General features: G+C 41.7%; 1 protein-coding gene across 1 annotated transcript in view; it reads left to right on the top strand.

Moving 5' to 3' along the window:
- The window catches only part of TGFBR2 (transforming growth factor beta receptor 2), a 61,693-nt gene that overhangs the window by 24,507 nt on the left and 17,574 nt on the right, over positions 1 to 19,612 (top strand). Inside the window, exons 2-4 of the mRNA XM_075143377.1 lie at positions 3,713 to 3,884; positions 5,548 to 5,738; positions 17,797 to 18,596. Coding sequence (XP_074999478.1) covers positions 3,713 to 3,884; positions 5,548 to 5,738; positions 17,797 to 18,596 — 1,163 coding nt within the window. The remainder of the gene's footprint in view (positions 1 to 3,712; positions 3,885 to 5,547; positions 5,739 to 17,796; positions 18,597 to 19,612) is intronic.

Below are 19,612 nucleotides of genomic sequence, written 5' to 3'. Positions count from 1 at the left end.
AAAGATGGGAACCATAGAGTAAAAATGTTCTCCTGCAAGCCTGGCTCCACTAGAATCCATGGAGTTGATATTTCCTATGTGGCTGCTCTGGTGTCTCTTCCATAATATTCAGCCCACATGTTGGCTTGCATGTTCCATGCATTTTAACCACGGTGACTGATCTATGCTGAGCTGGTTGGTTGAAAACTTCATAGCAAAGAAACCGCAGTCTCTTATTTGGAGCCCTCTCCATAGACAAGGAAGCAAGGAAAGCTAGAATTAGCCTTCCTGTAGAAGTCAAAATAAGAAAACTAACATTAGAGAGTAGATGGCAAAACTCACATTTTAGGAGACAAGCACTCATTTTAGGATGGCTTCCTTCAGATTTGCAAATCTGTGTTTTCTCCATTGACTTTCCCATTATATCCTTTTTTTTTTTCATGCAAAATGAAAGGTTGCTTCTGTCCACAGTGTTCAAGTGACTTTGGTTGTCTGAATGGGAGAAAACCTTGAGTTGCTCATGTGGTATGCACTGTGCAACAGGATAGTCAAGCATTTTTAAAGATGGACATTCAAGTGACTACAAGAGGAGCAATCTTGCTGGTTGTGAATCACTCACTGCTTGTGGGCCCCTCACGGAACGAGTGAATACAATTCCCTAGGGAAGAACCACTTGTCGTTCTCCAGGCAGGATTTTGTTGATTAGAGACAGGTCGGAGTTCATGTGACTTGGAAGGAGACCAATCTTTTCTGAGTTTCTAAGTCCTCGGAGTCTAATAGCAGGCTGTGATCAGAAGAGAGTGATGTTGAGGTTCACATCTGACTCCAGATGTAACCTCAGGCCCTTTGCAGAGGTTGATTTCAGCATCAGTCTGACAGGGGAAAGTCAAACTTGGCTTTAACCCAGTTAGTTTGGAACTGGATGGGTTATCAGAGCAGGCAAAGCTGAGCTGTATAAATGAACAACATATCAACACCTGCTAGAGCAATGTGACAGTATTAGGGAAAGCAAACTGCAGTCTCACTTTAAATCAGATGCTGAAGCATGGAAGAAAGTTTGTCCACCTGGGCAGTTTATCCCGTACCTTGAACTGCCAGAGGAATGAATAGAGAGGCACTGCGTCAGCCTCTATTACAAGAATTTTTGGAAGAAAATTCAAGTGTAGTCTGTTCTGGAAGTCCTAAAACCCCATTAGCTTTTGCCATTAATTTAACCTGTTCAGAAATTAGCTGGGCCTAACTACGCAGCCTTTTGCTAGTAATTGAATTAAGGCCTACCACTGTAACTTAGAAACTTAAGGTTTGTGACCTTGCAGTGGATTGCTGCGTTCCAGATGGTTGTGGGGTTTTTGTTTTTTGTTTTTTTTAAATCAAGTTAGTTTGGAGATCCCTCCTTGGTAGAGGTCCAAACATATTTCCATGTGTTTATTCCAGTGGGTGAGTCTTGGCAGAACCTGGCATGGCCGGGGGAGGCACAGGAACGAGCCCTGCCTCTCAACAAACATAGTGTGCTTGAACCAGTTTACCTAAGGACCCACCTTCGTGTGGCTTTTGGCTCCAGTGCTGCGGGCACTAGAGAGGACTAAGTCGTGTCTGTGGCAGAGGCATCCATCGCGACACAGCTGCCCAGTGAAACAGGGAGCCACGTGAGCTCAGAGCTGAAAGCAGTGTAGATTTAGCTACAGTCTTTGCAGTTTGAGCAGCAGGTGTCTTTCCCCTGTGCTCAGTTGTGAGCCACTTGGCACCCTGCCACAGGTTTCCTGTGTGAACTTGGGTGAGTCACTTCATCTCTGCCTTGATAGTTGTCTCTATTGTTCATCCAGGCTTTTAGGACCATAGATTGTTTCTTACTGTTTAGAGGGACAGTCCCTCATTATCAGGTTGTTTTGATCATTACTGGAACCCAGATAAATCAATACAGCTATTAATTTCTCTTCAACATGTGGTAAATAAGAGGTACCACCCAGAAGAGAGGAGCAATAATGATGATTATATTAACACGTATTTTATAGAACACTAGATTCAAGACCTTTTGAGTTCCTACCACATCTACTTCAATGAGGCTTTGTCCTTTCTGCATGGTTTCTGGGAGTTGTTACAACACAATTAAGAAAAGAAGTGTTCACCTGGGGCTTAAAATTCAGCCAACCCATAACATACTGCCAGCATTCTCTACCTGAGTAAGTGTTCCCAGTGAGCTCATCATAACCCTCTCCTCTGTGTAGGAGCTTCTTCTGTACCATTAAAATCATTGGGAGTTTTGCCACTGATTGCAACGGCAGTAAGATCAGAGATCTTAGGTCAGTACCAGAGCATGCTAGTGATGAGAATAATGTGTGATTTGGATGAAGAAGGAAGACTTTTCTCTCAGTCCTTCACAATGGCTCAGAAATCCATTGAAAATGTTAGCAAGAGGCCTTTTTATTTCCTCTGGAAAAAGCACGTATATTTAATTCCTGTAATAAAATATCCTAATGGTAGTAAATAGTGGAGTTCTAGAAGGAAAAAATTGATTTCTCGGCTAATGGAGGAGAGAGGGGGAAATTACAAATCCCTGGTTGCCTATTATCGGTTGACTAGCAACATTTGGCCACAGAGAGCAATATGAACATAGTTTTAACATGCAGGTGGCTACAAGAGAAGGGCTGTGCTATATGAAGCCCAGTATCTCCTTAAAGTGGTTCAACCTACTTTTCCAAATATATTACAAAGTGAGTCAGACTGAAACTGTTGTAGATAGTCTGCTCCACTTCAGATAGTTGCATATTCATTTTAGCTTTAGAAAAAAGTTTATGTTGGCATTTTCTGTTCCTTGTAGTCACGCTGGCTTTTCAAAATAGTTTTTGAACTAAAAATATGTTTCCTGAAATTCATACACTGGGACAAAAAATATCTCTTCCCTTACTGCTACCACACTGAAACAGATGATGAGTACTAAGACTCGGAACCAGTAAACAAGTAATTCTTCAATGCCTGGGTGCAGAAATGTATCTGTTGGGTCAAAGTAGACTTCTACAAGACAGATTGTCATTGCAAGTTAGTTTGAGTTCAAGTCCCCTTGAGTTAGCCCAGGAAGACTCCAGTAGCAGATTACATGAGCTGCACAGATGCCCTATTGCATTTCCAGCTTGAGTCTCCCCCACAACCTCTGGCAGACCATCTACCATAAGTTGAAAGCCAGTTCCAGCTCTGTGTTTTTCTATGTGAACAGTAATCAGATTAGGGACAACACTCAGGTTATGCTTCAGGTTAGTAAAGACAAACTTGCAAAATTCATTATGATCCATGTTATAATGATGTCACCCACCTAACGTGCATTCGCACTATGGTATCCACAGTTACTTTGGCACACAGACCATGATGCAATATATTGTACATGGGGGACAGATATGCTGCCTGTGAATAATGCAAACGGGTGACTGCAGAGTAGTTATTTCAGTGCAAACTGGACTCAGAATAAGCTTGATTCTGCAAATTACAAAGCAATTTTTGCTCCCTCTGAAGTCAATAGAAGTTGGTTTCACTTTTCAAATTAACTTTGAGTAACCTGATCTTGACACTGTGGCACTTGCCCTGTTGCAAAGAAAATTGGTAGCTGTGAAAGATCAAAGATTTTCTAATTTAGGGTGGGAGGGGATGTTTGCTGCTGCTGAAAACCTTATCTTCATAATGAGCAATAACGCAATCTGATACTCTATCATTACTGAGTTTCCTTCGCTTTTTTTTCCTTAAGCTGAAACTATGTCACCTGTAGACAGAAGTAAGGAAAATGGATTGCAAATGTCGAACCTATGCAAATTTTGTGACATTAAAGTAACAACCTGCTCAAACCAACATCAGTGCAAGAGCAACTGCAACATCACTTCTATCTGTGAGAAGAACAGTGAAGTCTGTGTCGCTATATGGTAAGTTATTTCTTCGTACAGGTGGGGAGGGGAGCACACCCTCATTCATCATTACTTAGTACTTTCCTCGATTGCTCTGATATTCAGAATGTTCCTGCTACCTCACCAGGCTTTGCCCTCTTGCTTCTAACTCATATCTGTGCTCAGCATACTGAGAGTTGCTTGAGGTTAACAACAATTCTGATATGAAATGTTCTGGGGATTTTTTTCTTCTAAAGCAGTTCTGTTCCAGCTTATTCTGTTATTGGAAAAGACGCATGTTTTTGCTCAAACCATTAAGCTGCATCCACCCACAGCACTCAGAGTAGAAACAGATTTGAGACTCAGAGAAGATTGTGGTGGCATTTGCTGAAGAAAGGCAATTCTCTCTCAGGTTTCAAAGTGAACTAGATTATGTAGATCTATCAAGGAGGCTTATTTACCGTGTATAGGTAGAAATACTTTCTCTTAATGGTAAAAAAAACTCTTCTGTGTATGTAGTGAATCTGATGTAAGTGTGGTGCTTTTTATATAGCGTATGTCTAGGTTCAAAGAAATCAGGAGTATATGAAAATGAGTTGTAACACTTTTTTAGGATTTGTTGACTCTAAACTTGCATTCCAATCTAAAAACTGGGGGTTTGCCCTTCCATAAATGGTAAGCCAATCCTACCAAAGAAAACCAGAAACACTCTTAGTGAGTTCATAGGTGGACATAAGAACTGAGTATTTACAACATTTCTGCTGATTTAGGAATATTAGAACCACTTACAAAAAGACATAACTAATGCATTTATTGAGGGATTAGTATTAGTTGCGTCCATTGACTTGATGAGATGTTCAGCATAGTTGGAAGTAGACACTTTAAATGCAGGATCAATCCAGTGTGCTATTCTGTATTTGTCCTGTGCTCCTTTAGTAAGTGATCAGTGTCTATTATTGCCATACAAAGTGGCTGTAGTGCAATTTAAGATACATTCTGGATTTTTCATGCCAATTTATCCAAAAGGCAAATTAGTTGAGAACTGTGTTTAAAGTGCTCTTTGCCTCTGAGTCTTCTGTCAATGAAATGAAATCTGTGGACAATGACAAAACACAGGAATATGGTCCAGATTATTAGCTGTAAATATTTCCCTGACAGCGAGGCAACTCTAGCTTGCACCAGTTCTATGGTTGGTACTGGGTTTATTTTTAAAAAAATAGTAATATAAGGATAACTCCTTCAGTGCAGAAACTGTGCTGATTGTAGGCTTCAAAAGCAAAAAGAGAAGGCCAACTCACTAGAAATTCTTCAGATTTTGAGGAAATAATTCAGTTTTTATCATAATTTCCCGCAGATTTTTACTGTCTGCACAGTGACCACAAAACCCAAAAGTATGTTCTGGAGTTCACAGCAGTTCATTGAGCATTAGCTCGAATAATTCTGAGTGAGATTTTCAAAGGCACTCAGTGGAGCTTAGTGATAATATGGTACAGGAATAGCTGTGCCATTGTACAAATGCCCCAGTGTGAGGAGCCCAGACACAGCCAAATTTACCCCATTCAGGAAAGCCAGAGAACGTATGATATTCTTTAAATCCCATTTGACTTCTCAAAAGAGGCAAATTTCGGGCAGGCACAGTCCTGTCTGCTCTCTTTGTAAAATATTCCTTCTTTGATTTCAATTTTCTCCTTTTCACTTTTAGGAGACAGAATGATGAAAATGTGACATTAGAAACAATATGCCATGATCCCCAGAAAACACTGTATGGTCACATGTTGGATGACTCCAGCTCAGAGCAGTGTTTGATGAGGGAAAAGAAGGAGGATGGGGGATTGATGTTCATGTGTTCCTGTACAGGTGAAGAATGTAATGATATGCTCATTTTTCCATCAGGTAGGTTTAATAATTTACCCTGCATTCCTAGGTTATACCTTGCAAGTAATATTAACTGTGTCATACTGATGGACTTTGGAATCACATTTTGTGGAGGAAAACTTCTAGTGGCAGGAGATATTCTGGTCTCTTCTGAGTCTTGCAAAATCTCAACCTTTCTTTTCTGTGTTCAGTGGATATTTCTTCCTGCCAGGCTGTCCTCCTTTTGAAGTAAGTCTGCTACTCAGCTCAAGATATTGCACTTAAAAGTTGATGAAAATAAAGATGAAAGCAAGATGTTTATAGTTGTTCTGTTGACATACCAAATGCAACATATGCCAATTACATTATAAAACATAAACAAGAGGCAAATGTCGTATTTAAGGTCTTGCCTCTTCTAAAAGGCTGTATTGCCATAGTGTGGCACCTGTATATACAGATACTGCTGGGTAGCTTGATAAGATGTGAATTTTAAAGTCAGCTTCTCTGTTGTAACTGACCATCTGCACTTGTTCTGTGGTGGGTGTGAAGTAGCTAGGAGATTCCTTCACTGATGGATATGCTACCTCATGTTTGTACCTATGGCACAAGGACATGTATGTGAGTTCAGTGAAAACTGAGTATAGACCAAATCACAAGTGCATAACCTGTCCCTATTCTACTTCATGAATGCTTATATAGACCACTGCAAATACAGTAAAGGCAGTGCAGTTGTGTGCAGTGCTAGTGGACCTCATGCTGCACACACAGATGTGCATGTGTGCGTGCACACACCTCACTTTATTTTCTCCTACCTGCTGGATCCCACAGTGATTCTTTTACTGAGACTAAGTCACGTCTCTCGCAGGCAAGTGTGAGGCCTGCTGTGGAGAACATTGTGTGCACACGCTTCTAAATGAATATGGCACACAGAACACATTCTTATCACCTGTAAATTCCTCAGAAAAGGGTATAATCAAATCCTCATTATCTGAGATAACGAAAGGTTGGGACACTCGTGGGAAACATGGTGCGTGACTGCACCAAGGCGGACAACTATGTGAGTGGCTTCTAGCTCTTGCTTCCCAGGCCTCCAAGAAGGCTAACTAGTTTAGGTTGCAAAACCACACCAGATTAGCCAAGAGCAAGCTAGGAAGTCTTTGCCTCCCTTAGCCCAGGCTGTCCATATCCGGTGCCACCTCCTTCCCTCTTCCTCATCCTCTCCCCAAGCTTGATTTGAAATCAGACAACCTGACTGCTGATCCACGGTTTTATGACCAACCCTTACTTGGGTGGGCTTGGAGTTGGAGTAAATACTGGTATTGATGTGAGCACAGGTGGTAGACCCAGGACCTAATTCGAACAGATTGCCTTGATTTTATTAAAGAGAATGTGTTCCTGGTGAAAAGATCTTATTGTGTGGGCTGTCTAGAGTTTTTATACAAAGCGAGCCACACCCTTGTGGATTTTGGCTAATTTGTTATAAATTAGTCACATTATAGCTGTTTCTCCTGGAGCTATGTAGCCGAATACAATTGCTCTGACAAATGTGTGTCTTCTGTGTGTATGTTTAGGAAAACCGTCTATAAATTCAACACCAAGTGCCTTCATTCCCATCAACTCTGCAGCCCCCCTCACACTTCCAGAGCAGCCGAAAAGGAGCTGTAGCATAGATTAAAACTCAGTCTTTTTACCCTAATTCCTTTCACTCTGAAGAGTGGAGCTTTTCCTTCTAGGTCATGTGCTGTAAGCACTCTAGGCGACTCATGAAAACTGTGCCCTGCAGTCACATGTAGTAAGTGAATAACTACAGATAAAAATTAAAGTAATGTAAAACCTCAGTTTGTAATATTTCCAGTTCATTCACAAACACAAGCATTAACTCCAGTTGGGAGGGGGGAGAATTGAGGCTTTGTCATTCCTTTTTTATTGTTGTGGATTAGTGTTTCTTTTAAATTAAAACAGCCCCTTTGGGTTGCTTGCCTGGTTAGCCATGGCAGGAAGACAAACGATTTTTACAGTATCAGACATGCGGTTTCCTGTCTGTGTTTAACTTTGAGCAGAACATCACAGCCAGCTGGTCCACGGCTCCTCCAGACAACTAGATAATAGCCTGTAATAATTTTGCCTTTGGAATGACTGTCATCCAGATCTATTCTGTACATTGTTCTTGCCTTTTTTTCTCTCTACATTTCTTGTACACCAGAGCAAGAATTTTTGCAGTGTTTTTGCACATCCTATAGTTTTAGAGAGTGGACAAAAGCTAGTCTAAAAAAGCCTGATCAAAAAGTGATTGTACTCATTTATTAGCAGAAACTGAGACAATAAAAAAGATAGTAATCTTTCACTTGATAATCGGAGCCTTTCCTTTCAAGGTATTGCTATAAATGATCAGTATTCCAGCTCTTCTTCCTCCTGGGTGCACACTTAAGACAGACCAGATTTAGTTTGTTCTTGATGTTTCTGAGGTGAGGAAGAAAATTGTGGGTAAGGCAAAAAGTTCTAATTTCCACCAGAGGTTAGTCACTACGTTCCAGTGATTCACAGCTGAGCTGTTATTGCTTTTAGAAGAATTGGTTTATAGCACTGTTGGCTTGTATCAGTCTTGACTGTGAAGGGTAAACCTCCTGACTCCATTTTTAGGCATAAACATCTAAAGGTTTTGGGCAGTGGGAGGTGTTGTGACTCACCCAAGTGTGGCTTTCGAAATGTTTGAAGTAGTTACATCCAAATCAAATGCCTGTTTCTTGTATTGACTTTCATTTAAATTGCCAATCTGCAAAATAAACAAGACACAGTCAGGCACGTGCCTAAACACGCCTGTAGTTCTGCTGTGTCAGGGAGCTTCTGACCCTGATTCAGATCACTGGCACTTCAGGCCATGGGCAGCTGGTGGAATCACTCCAAACAATGTTCTGTAGCTCTTGGAGAAATAATATACAGGAGACAGGTAGCCATTGCAAATCTTGCTACTCTGTGTTTATTTTTTAATCCCTCTCTTTTTTGCCAAGCAAAATTGTGAGTGACTGGCAAGCAGCTTACACCCCTGTGGTGGAAAAATGCTTCTCACAGCAAAACTCAATGCCAGTCTGTTTTAATTATTATTTATTCAAATGTCTAATGTCAGTGTTACCAGAAGGCAAAGCCAGGGAGCAAAACCACTGGAAAAGATTAGCCAAAATCAGGGAGGAAAAGGCCCTGGCTGGCTAGAAGTTGGCTAGGTGGCAGACATGGGCCTGGTCCTGCTGTCATGGAAAAGATGAGTGCAGGACTGGAACACCAGGGTGTTTTCCTCCCTGATGTCTAATTGTGTCTGGTGGATCTTCTGCATCTTACTTTGCCTTCTTATGTTTTGACCTATTGTGATGAACCAGGTCTGTCTGTAGCAGTTTGCACAATTCCAGGGCTCCCTTGGTGTTTGGGCAGCTTTGTTCCTCAGCCTTCCCTTTGCCACACCATCTCACAGCCTCTATTCATCAGCCAGTGCGAGCATGACAGATGCCTAACAAAGTTCTTCTTTATTAACAATCCTTAGCTATTTGGCCGAGGTCAAGGCTTGTTTACCCAAAGGGACCAAGTAGGACTGTGCTCTTTCCAGCCTCACGTCTGACCCGTTCTCCATGGGCAGAGATGACCAGGCACTCATCGTGGCTGAGGAGATGGGATACCTCCGTGTTGCTCAGTGCATGACCTACCTGCTATGCAGTGCAACTTCTTCCTGTTGTGCAGGCTCGTTCAGACACATTCATTCAGCGACGTGCAAAAGGATGACCCCAGCACTGGAGACTGCAGACAGGAAAACAAATCCTTTAAGTATTGTCGTCGTTACATATGCAGTTGTTATCCTGGGCATCGAGTTCAAATCCAAGCAAAAATGCAGAGATCTCAAAATTTGGAAACGGGATTTGCAGACCTGTAGCCCAGCTCTATTTGGTTTAGAGTCATTCCAGTCATTTACGTGGTGATTGTTTTTCATCCTCACCTGTCTTGCCATGCTATGCAGATCTCCATGCAGTTTGCAACTGAGGTGGCTGTTGGATTGTTCAGGTAGTCTCTGTTTATTCCTCATGTACTGCAAGATGAGGTCATTATTTTGGGCATTCGCACTGCACCCAGTCGTAATATGGGAGAAACCTGTAGCAGCAACAATGTATACAAATTTTAATGATTATCTGAATCATCCAAACAGTTGCCTTGAAATATCAAAACGTCAGTGACAGAGATGACTGATAGGTCAGCAAGAGTTCGAGAATAATAAAGCTAATTGGGGAAGTGTGTCGGAGGGGGGAGGGTGTTGTGCTGCTAACAATCTTCACATTGATCATGGTTTTACTAAGTTTGCTAATTGAGAGTATAAGAGATGTAAGTATTTGATTAATCAATTGTGGCCGAGTCATTTGCCAGAACAAATTACAGCCTATGGATTTGCAGTGTGTCAAGTGCTGTGATTGCTCACTGTGTATGGTTGTTACCTGGGAGACCTGGTATTGTTCTGCTGCCTGAACCACTGCAAGCACGTCTGCGTGATGCTTTGTCCTGTGCCCAGATCGCAGGAGATATGGATAATGTTTTAGAATTTCCTTAACTTGGTATCTCTCGCTTGTCTCTAACATGTTGCCCCTGTCTTTTCCTTTCTTTCTCTCTCTCCTCTTCCTCTCCTTACTAGAGTCAAAGCGTTAGGGATTTTACTTGACTACATAGGAGGATCTCAGACTTAAGAGCAGACTTAAGAACTGTGCACAAACAGCCGCCAGGCCATAAATACTCATGTGATGAGTTGTCCAGTGCTCAAGGAACAGCAGAAGGCAGACGATTGCAGCTGGAGCCCTTCCAAGTGGATTTTAACAAAGGCTTTCATTAATCTGTTTTTCTGTTACCCAACTAACATGTTCGGAAGGTAACTGTCTTCCAGCTGCCCCATAAAAGAGGTCAGTAGCATTACATAACGTTGCACAGAGCCTCTCACCGCTTGTATATTGGCATTGTTCTCCATGTTTCCTCTTAGGTATTTGCAGCCACAGGGTCCCACCCAATGCCTGCAGCTGGATGTAACCAAAGGAGAGGCTGTCTAATACTGAACGTCTGGTTCACTTAGTGGGATAGAAAGGAAGTAGAATGGAAAGAGGCAAAAGAAGCCAAAATTTTGTTTTGCTCTGTATTATTTATATTGTTTGCTTCCTAGGAAAATAACCATACAGATCTCAGTTACAGATTTGTGTAAAAACAAACTAGGCAGAGCTCTTCCAGTCTGGTTGGCATATTTGTTACAATTTGCATCACTTGAGAGCTTAATAAGTGTGGGAATGTGGCCAACCTTTTATCAGGTTGTCATGGAAGAGACTTTAATAATTACAGACAGAAACAAACTGTAACTAACACTGGCAACATAATATTTTGGGAAAGGTTGGAGGGGTGAAACTCAGGCTGAGAATAAAAATAGTGGTTAATGTGTGGCATCTGTTGGAACATATTGAAACTGGAGAGATTGATTTGTTCCAGAAAACCACCAGCAAACAGCAGCAGACACTGAGTTGTATAACTGAGGCATGTATCACAGAAACGCAGTCACATCATGTGAAGTTAGAATATGTCGGCTTTCATATCACTAAGTGGGAAAGCTCAGCTACAAAAGTCAAAATGTGTGAGAGATGCCATGTACACACAGTGAAGTGACCTGTTAGAATGGGAGAGATAAGAAGGGAATGCATCCAGGGGTGGGAGATTTTAAACAAATGAGGGCTGTGCCAGCAAACCAAGGAATTACACTTTCTAGCCAGCAGTGAGGGAATAAAACAGCAACAAAATATTTGTTCTGTCTTAGAGCTTAAGAGTTTCTTAAACCTCCTGGGTGCTGAATAGCATACTTGGCAATCAGTTGAAAAATAAAATTCTGCTTACAATAGATAAAATATCCATTACATCATTGCTGCCCAGCCTTTTCACTGAAGTAAGCCACGTAGAGGCAATCAAGTTGCCTGCCTCCCGCCCCTGTGACTAAGATGCAGCCATTCCCATCAGGTGATGGATGCATATGCATGACCCTTCCAACATGTAACACATATAACTGGGTCACGTAACTGGGGATTTTCCCTGGGCATGACAGAGATGTCTTGAGTCCTGATCACCCGATTGTGGGTAGTCATGTGCCAAAGGCAAAGCTGCTGGCCCCCAGGGGAGAGCAGCAGTGAGTGTGTCACAGCTCTCCAAAACTGTTCATACCTTTGCCTTACTACCTCTCAGGAAAAGAGGTAAGTGGTGGCACTGGGCAACGGCCTGCACTAAGTGCTCTAAGGGCTGGGTCTGGTTTGCCAGCCATACGTTGACTGCAGAGCAATATTCAGGCAGGCAAATAAGCAAAAGGTCAACACGTTTGAGCAAACATTCTTAGGGCCCAGATTCTGAGCCATGAGAATGGCAGTGCTTTAGAAAGACAGCTTTAGAAACAGGCTCTAGAGGTGGCTTTACCTTGTCACTTGTAGTATCTTTGAGCCCCTATAGCAGGCCAGGCAGACCTGCCAACTACCGGAGCTAGTGCCTCTCCAGTAGGCTGCTTCAGCAGATACTGTGTCTTGGATACCCTGGCAATATCCTCTTTAGACTAAAAGATGAGACGTACAGCTCAAACACAAGTTACTGGCCTTGACAGTCTTGGTTTACCTAGTCCAAAAAAACTCTTGTCAAATTCAGGAACTGGCTGTAAGAATTTAACTTGGAGGAAAATCTGGGTTTATTTTCCACTGGATAGCAAGATAGAGTCCACTCTGGTTTTAAAATCTAGTAATCTCTGTCTTCTGCCATCAGATGGTTCAGCATAGAGCTGAAGGAGGGGTGGAACTGATTTCCTGCCCCACAAAACTATGAAGTTGAAAAAAAATTCTTCGTCTCCAGCAAGGACGGAAAACTATAATGTTTCCAAGAAACTGTCAAGATTAAAAAAATGCAGGTTAGTTTGAGGTGCAGCATTGGAGTTTGATTATTTCCAAGTATTTTGTGTCAGGATCAACCATTTTCCTAAGGAAAAAGCCCCCTTCACCCCCCCGCCCAATAAAAATGCTCCCCACCCCCATCCACAAAGCCCAAAAAACAATGCCTCTAAAATTAGCAGAAGTTTTTAAACATAAAAGTTGGATCAACTTTCAGACCACTTTTGTCCTCAAGATAGGGGTTTCAGGGAAAAGTACAGGAATGTCAGAAGCAGAGTTTCTGTTTTGAAAATCAACATTTCCCATCTAAAAATGTTTTGCTGGAGGTTTCCAAGCCATTTTAATTCTAAAAAGACCAAAATCAGGAAGGTACGTGAGATACTGAGCTACAGAATTTCATTGTCACTTGAGGATTCTTCAACAGAGAAAAACTAAGTTACCCCAAACAGCTGCTCAGAGTGGAACTTCATCTCACTGAAAAAGAAACATTTTATGGAATTAGTTTTCATCCAGAAAGTAGCGCTAAAGAGGTGGGCAGACTTTTCCATATTTTATTGCCTAGTGTCTTGCCCAGAAATTGGTACAAACATGAGGTTCAAACTCGCATTTGCCTGATTCAGAATAATCAGAGATGAAAAGGTCTTCCCTGAATCAAACAGAGCGGGACTTGAACTTGGAGCTCCCATACCCCAGACTAGTCTCCCCTCACTGGTGGGGATTCAGCACTCGCATCTCTTGCCAAATTGCAACATTTGAACAGAATTCTGTTTATGCAAAAACGTTCAAAAAGTGTTAGTTTTCATTCCAGTTTGGAATTGAAACCAAACTTTGAAACCTCAGAATTGCTGCAAAATGGAGTTGTCCTCCAGTCAGCTCAAAGGGCTGCTTTGTGTCTCAGGAGCTTGCAAAATGACTAGATCACAGTCCCGGGTCTGGGCCCATATTTTGTGACTGTGTGTTTCTGGGTGTTTTTAAGACACTAGACAAGCTTGCAATACGTCAGTGTCGATATGTTAAACCTGAGTTCTGCCAGTATCAAATATACTCTTGCCCTACTGTGTGGCTTTGACTAGCAGTGGAATAGGCAGCAACTTTAGAATTCGCACAAGCAGCAAGCAGCACTGAGGTAGTTCTGTCAGGACTGGCTGTGCATTTCTGCTGCCCTGTGCATTAAAGTGCAGGTCCTAATTTTATTGCCATTGTTTTATTTCTTGTTTCCAAAGTTCAGTGACACCAAAGTTCAATCAAAGGCACCCAATCCAACCTAAAGAATTTGCAGGCAAAGCGCTGTTGTGCTTTGAAGCTTCCTGACTGAACAGGGGCTGTACAGTGTTTCCATTTTCCTTGGCACCTGAGCCGTATTCCCTAAAGGCTTAGGTAGTGTTAAGGGTTGTGCAGATGGCTTGTGCTTAGTTTAAACCCCATACAGGAAGCTTTCTTTTAGATCAACCTCTCTATTGTTATGCTATATTAATAGGCTCTTTTGAAGCTTAAGAAAGGACTGATCTGCCTAAATAATAGTTCTGGGTGGGGAAAGTTATTTAGGAGCACGTTTGCAAAACCTGAAAGACTTTCATTTAACCATTTCCTTGCCTGCCTGTGCAGCCAGGTTTTGCTCATTCCGGTGCTCAGAAAGAGGAAGCTTTTTTGCAGTTATGGGGTTTGAGTCATAGGTATTTATTTATAAGCAAATGAACATATTTATTCTTAGATTCCTGTAGTCAAGCCAGAAAATGTTGGCTAGCCCTATGCAAACATACAGATATGCTCTGAATTTTGATCCTGCCCTGACTTTCTACACAGATTCAAAAGAGAAGTACCCCAACCTTAGCTTGTGCTGGAAGGGATGATTTTGTTCTGCTTATATCAGCAGTCAAAATCAAAGGCAGTTCCAGAAGTGCCTTGCTCGGACCAGCCCCTCGGTGCCACCAGCTCTTCGCTGCTGCTGTCCCCTTTAATTCTGCTGGCAGGCAGCTCAGTCCCCTTCTTTTAGCGCAGGGTTCAGCCTTGTCAGACCTGGCACCCAGTTCTCCTTGTTGGGTGCTCATTCTTGCACTTCCCAAGCCTTGAGTGGGACTTGTCTAGTGTCTTAAGAACTGAAAATGAGCACACCCTTCGTCCCTGCTGCTTTAGGTGGGGATGTGCAGCTGTATGCTTTTCACCCCCTGCCTCCCTACTTCCTCCAAGGGATGGTGCCAAAGCAGATGTGTCACTTTGCAGCACGGGTGCAGGACGATAGAGTGCTCAGGGGAAGTGGCCAAACTGCTCAGCTTCTGCTTTGATTAAAACATTTTTTTTATTCTTTTTCAAGTGACATTTGCAACATCAACAGTTTCTCCCTTCCACCCAGAAATCCCCCTGCACCACAAGCAGAGCTTTCTCTTGTGCAAAAAGAGGAAGAGCCAAAGGGGCTGTGAAGTCTGCTGGAGACTTCTCAGCTGTAGGCCAAATTAATACCGCCTGCTCTAGGGCATTATAGGAATGATCGGAGACCCTCAGACAGGTAGCCGTAACAGTCAAGGAGTGGCAGCTTTGGGTGAGTTTCTTCTCAGTGAGAGCTGAACATGCACCAAACTACCTCCAGCTGCTTGGACTCATGGGAAAAAATTTGAAGGAGGACTAACACATCTTGTTTTTTTTCTCCCTCATTTAGAAAGACATTTGTATTTCAAATATCTGGGCTACCTATTGCAGCTCTGTGGCAAAGAAAAAGGGCTTAAAGGGCCCTAAAGAGGCATGTTCATCTTTGTTAAAAGTATACCATGTGATATAGATGACATATTACTCAGTTCCAAGAGCAGAGTCCAAACTTCAAGCATGTTCTTCTGTGGTCAAGAAAAAAAAAAAAAAAAACCAGAACCTCAAACATTCATCAAAACTATTTTATCTGATTGTTACAGATCATAGTGGCATTCATGCAGTTGTGGCCTGCTTGCAGTCAAAACTCTGAAAAAGCCATCCCACAACGTAGTCAGTTCCCCTCCACTGGGGTGTTTCCCAAGTTCTTTATAAAGCAGATTTTCTGAGAGCAAAGAATGCACATGGGAATAAGCAATGCAAATCTTCTGTTTACTGACAGTGACATTGGACTTTCTAAATATATTCCTCCAGTAAGGGCCATTAAAAACATGGCGTTTTTTCCCCCTCTTCAGCTGCTCTTCAAGCAGAAGGGGTGCCTGTAATCTGTGATGAACTTTTAAGTATTTTTTTAATTTAAAAGTTAAAAAGTTTAAAATTTAATAACATTCTGTTGCCAAGGGAAATCACTTGAGAATAAGCATTTGCGGTTTGCATAGGTATGGAAGAAGGGATTGGCTTAAAAGGGATTGGCTTTTGCGTAAATGAAGGAAATACATTCTTTGTAGGTGCTGCTAGTGAATGCCACTGACCTGTGCTAGCCGGGAATGTCAGTGCTAGAAAGGCACTTCCTCTTCCTTGTAACCCTGTGAGAGAGGCTAGGATTGAATTACTTGCTCTACATCTGGTTGATGAACCTTTCAAACAGAGGAAGCACATCCTGGTGCAGGATTCAGGCCTTCCTCCAAATAAAAAAGAATATACTCTTCAGATGTCCCGTCACCTGCCTTTTGAATAGCTGATGGCTCCTGCTGCTTGCCAGCTAACTGTGTTTCCAATGAAAAAGTGATTATATATGAAATTAGAGGGTCAGAGGTACTGCTTGTTCGAATTGTAAGCTCTTTTCCCTCACCCTTTCAGCATTGCTCACCTCCGTTTTGAGAGGCACAGAGCAGGGGAAACAGAGGTTAGGGGCTAATGTAGTTAATGGCAACTTCCCTTCAGAGCTTATTAAACTTTTCTTTTTCTTATTGACTTATTTGGCCTGATACACAGAACCTGAGTCCGTGACTTTGCTGTAAGCATCCGCCAGAGCGTCGTGCTGCCAACACAAGCCACTTGCTTAACTCTGGTTGCAGCTTCAGTTGTTTTAGTCCATTCAGGTTAGACTCCCAGGGCTTCTTCAAGTAATATAGATAATATAGTACGTTTGCTCTGACTCAAAGGGAAAAATAGGCTGGGAGAGTACATTTCCATGTGTCCAATCAAATCAGGGCCAGATAAACTCTGACCTTCCTTCTTTAATCTATTTTCAGAATAAAACTGTTCTCTTTTAAACTGTTTACCTTCCCTAAAAAATACGTGAAACTGAACTAGAAAGGTCACATCTAGAGGCGATAGGACAGCTCTCACCCTAGAATAATGTTCTGCACCATTCCCAGATCATCTCCCTATTCTAGAAGATGTCTCTATTGTTCTTCTATTCCCTACCCCTATATGTTCCACCTAAGAACATGTTAGTGTGTGGGCTGCACCAGCTAAGGAGTTTGGAGTGAACTGTCAACTGCTTTACAACAGGACAGCCAGCGTACAGCCAGCAAGTGACACACAGAGGATGTTTTCCTTTACATAAATCCATGCAAAAAGTACGTGGGGGGTGACAATTCTCAGAAGTGTCATAGATGCCTGATTGTGCCTGCAGGATTCAAACACCTGTATACACGCAAGTGTTTGAATTTGTTCTAGCAACACTCTTTCACATACATCAAAGTATGAGAATGAGTTTTTTTTTTCAGATGTGTTTGCAGGCGTATGTATTGTGCCTGAATATTAGCCTGCAGTAGTTGTGTGCGGAAAGGCTTCCTGAAGATGTCTTTACATGAATCCCACTGAAATATACTGGATCTGGAGTGATCTGGGCAAGTGGGAATTCACATGCTGTATTGTCTATTTATTTATCAATCTAGTTCTTAGAAAAAATAATGTGTTCTAGTAATTACTGCTTAAAGGGGCAGATCTGTCAAGAATACATCGACAGAGTAAGTACAGGAGACTTTGGCTATTGTATTCAGGAAAGTGAAGGTTTCATCCATAATGTATTAAGAGCCTGAGAGAAGAACAAAGCTATTAAATTACATTATGTTCTTGCTCATTCAGTTCTGGCTTTTTATAAAATAAGCAGACAGGGAAGTACTGGTAAGTGGAGGCCTATATACAAAACAACATTTTGAGGTAAGAAAGCAGTGATAATTTTTGTTATTTACTGTTAGTGGAGGTGATCATGTATTGCACTCTGGATAAAAATTATAATTATTGGCAGCCTCCTGTATACGTAAAGCTATTATATCATTTAATGTATGCCTTCCTTCTGTTCTTTACAGATGACCCTCATAAGCCAGAGGAGGAAGGTGAAATTTCCAAAGTCACAATCATAAGTCTTGTCCCATTACTGGTGATTTCTGTTGCTGTGATTGTTATCTTTTATGCCTACCGCACTCATAAGAAGAGAAAGCTCAACAAGGCATGGGAGAAGAATGTTAAGCCCAGGAAACATAAGGACTGCAGCGATGTTTGTGCTATTATGTTAGATGATGACCGCTCAGACATCAGCTCTACCTGTGCCAACAACATCAACCACAACACAGAATTGCTGCCCATTGAGTTGGATATTGTTGTTGGCAAAGGAAGGTTTGCTGAAGTGTATAAAGCCAAATTGAAGCAAAACACATCAGAGCAGTATGAAACTGTGGCAGTCAAGATTTTCCCCTATGAAGAATATGCTTCCTGGAAAACTGAGAAAGACATTTTTTCAGATGTAAACCTCAAGCACGAGAACATCCTCCAATTCTTGACAGCAGAGGAGCGTAAGACAGATCTTGGTAAACAGTATTGGTTGATCACTGCCTTCCATGCTAGAGGAAACTTGCAGGAATATCTCACACGGCACATTATCAGCTGGGAGGACCTCTGGAAACTGGGTGGGTCCTTGGCCCGAGGGATTGCCCATCTGCATAGTGATCACACGCCCTGTGGTCGCCCCAAAACACCTATCGTGCACCGAGACCTAAAGAGTTCCAACATCCTTGTGAAAAATGATTTAACCTGCTGTCTCTGTGACTTTGGGTTATCCCTGAGACTGGACCCTTCTCTGTCTGTGGATGACTTGGCTAACAGTGGGCAGGTAAGTTAAAAGTTTGAAGGGGGGGGGGGGGTGTTGTACCAGTTGGTGTGTCAGTTCCTGGGATGAAAAGAGGAAGAATTCTATGTTGCTGTATTTACTTAAAATCTTAAAAAATTAAAGTGGCAGTATTTATGAACAAAGAGGCTCTAAACTTAACATTAAAGCAACAATGAGAAATGTGCAATGAAGGTTGTGTTATGATCAGAGAACTGCATATGTATATCGTGCAACCATCCTCTTTATACACTTATACTAAGTGTGTATGAGCTTATTAGTGCCTGTTTGTGGTGCTGCTGCAATGCACACACACACATATGATAAGGTTGTGCTTCACATTGTGAGGTTGTGCCACAGTTTCATGCCCAATGGCATTACAGTTTTGTTTGAGTAGACCCACTCCTGGTGTACCCCAGCATATGTGAAGTCAGTCTTCTATCTTTGAGAGGCTTAAGTAGATAAGTAGAGTGATAGATAATTACTTTAAAAGGCCAAAAATAAACTTGTTTAAGATTATGGCACTTTCTCCAAATGCAAGCAAATGCAATAATCTCAAATAAAAGGAATTGCCCTGTTATTGCTTTTTTCAACCAAGTAACATGGATAATACTCATCAGCTTCACAAAGATGCCAAGAGGATGTTTAAGAATGCTTTGAAGATTAAATTTTTCAAGTAAATGTCTAAATATCGTCTCTTCTAATGAAAACTCACATATAAATTCAGACCATTTGTTAATTAATTCATAATTTTTTAATTATACATATATTTATACATGTATTTTTATATTTATATTTTCACACATAGGTCCCATCAAAGCCTGGCCATTTACACTGACTTTTAATTCACATGGAACTAATATTTTGGTTTAGAACACTTCCAGGGACAGTTCTTCAGTCAGTAGTGCTCTGTTGAGTTCATGAGAGCTTTGCTGTTGTTTATCTAATGAAGATCTGTCTTTGAAAGTCTCTTTAGTGAGAGGCAACTGTCCTGATCTCATTTTGAGAGGGTTTATTAACCA

The sequence above is a fragment of the Calonectris borealis genome, chromosome 2 (assembly GCF_964195595.1).
Source record: "Calonectris borealis chromosome 2, bCalBor7.hap1.2, whole genome shotgun sequence".
Classification (NCBI taxonomy): Eukaryota; Metazoa; Chordata; class Aves; order Procellariiformes; family Procellariidae; genus Calonectris; species Calonectris borealis.
This window is presented reverse-complemented; position numbering and strand designations above follow the sequence as displayed.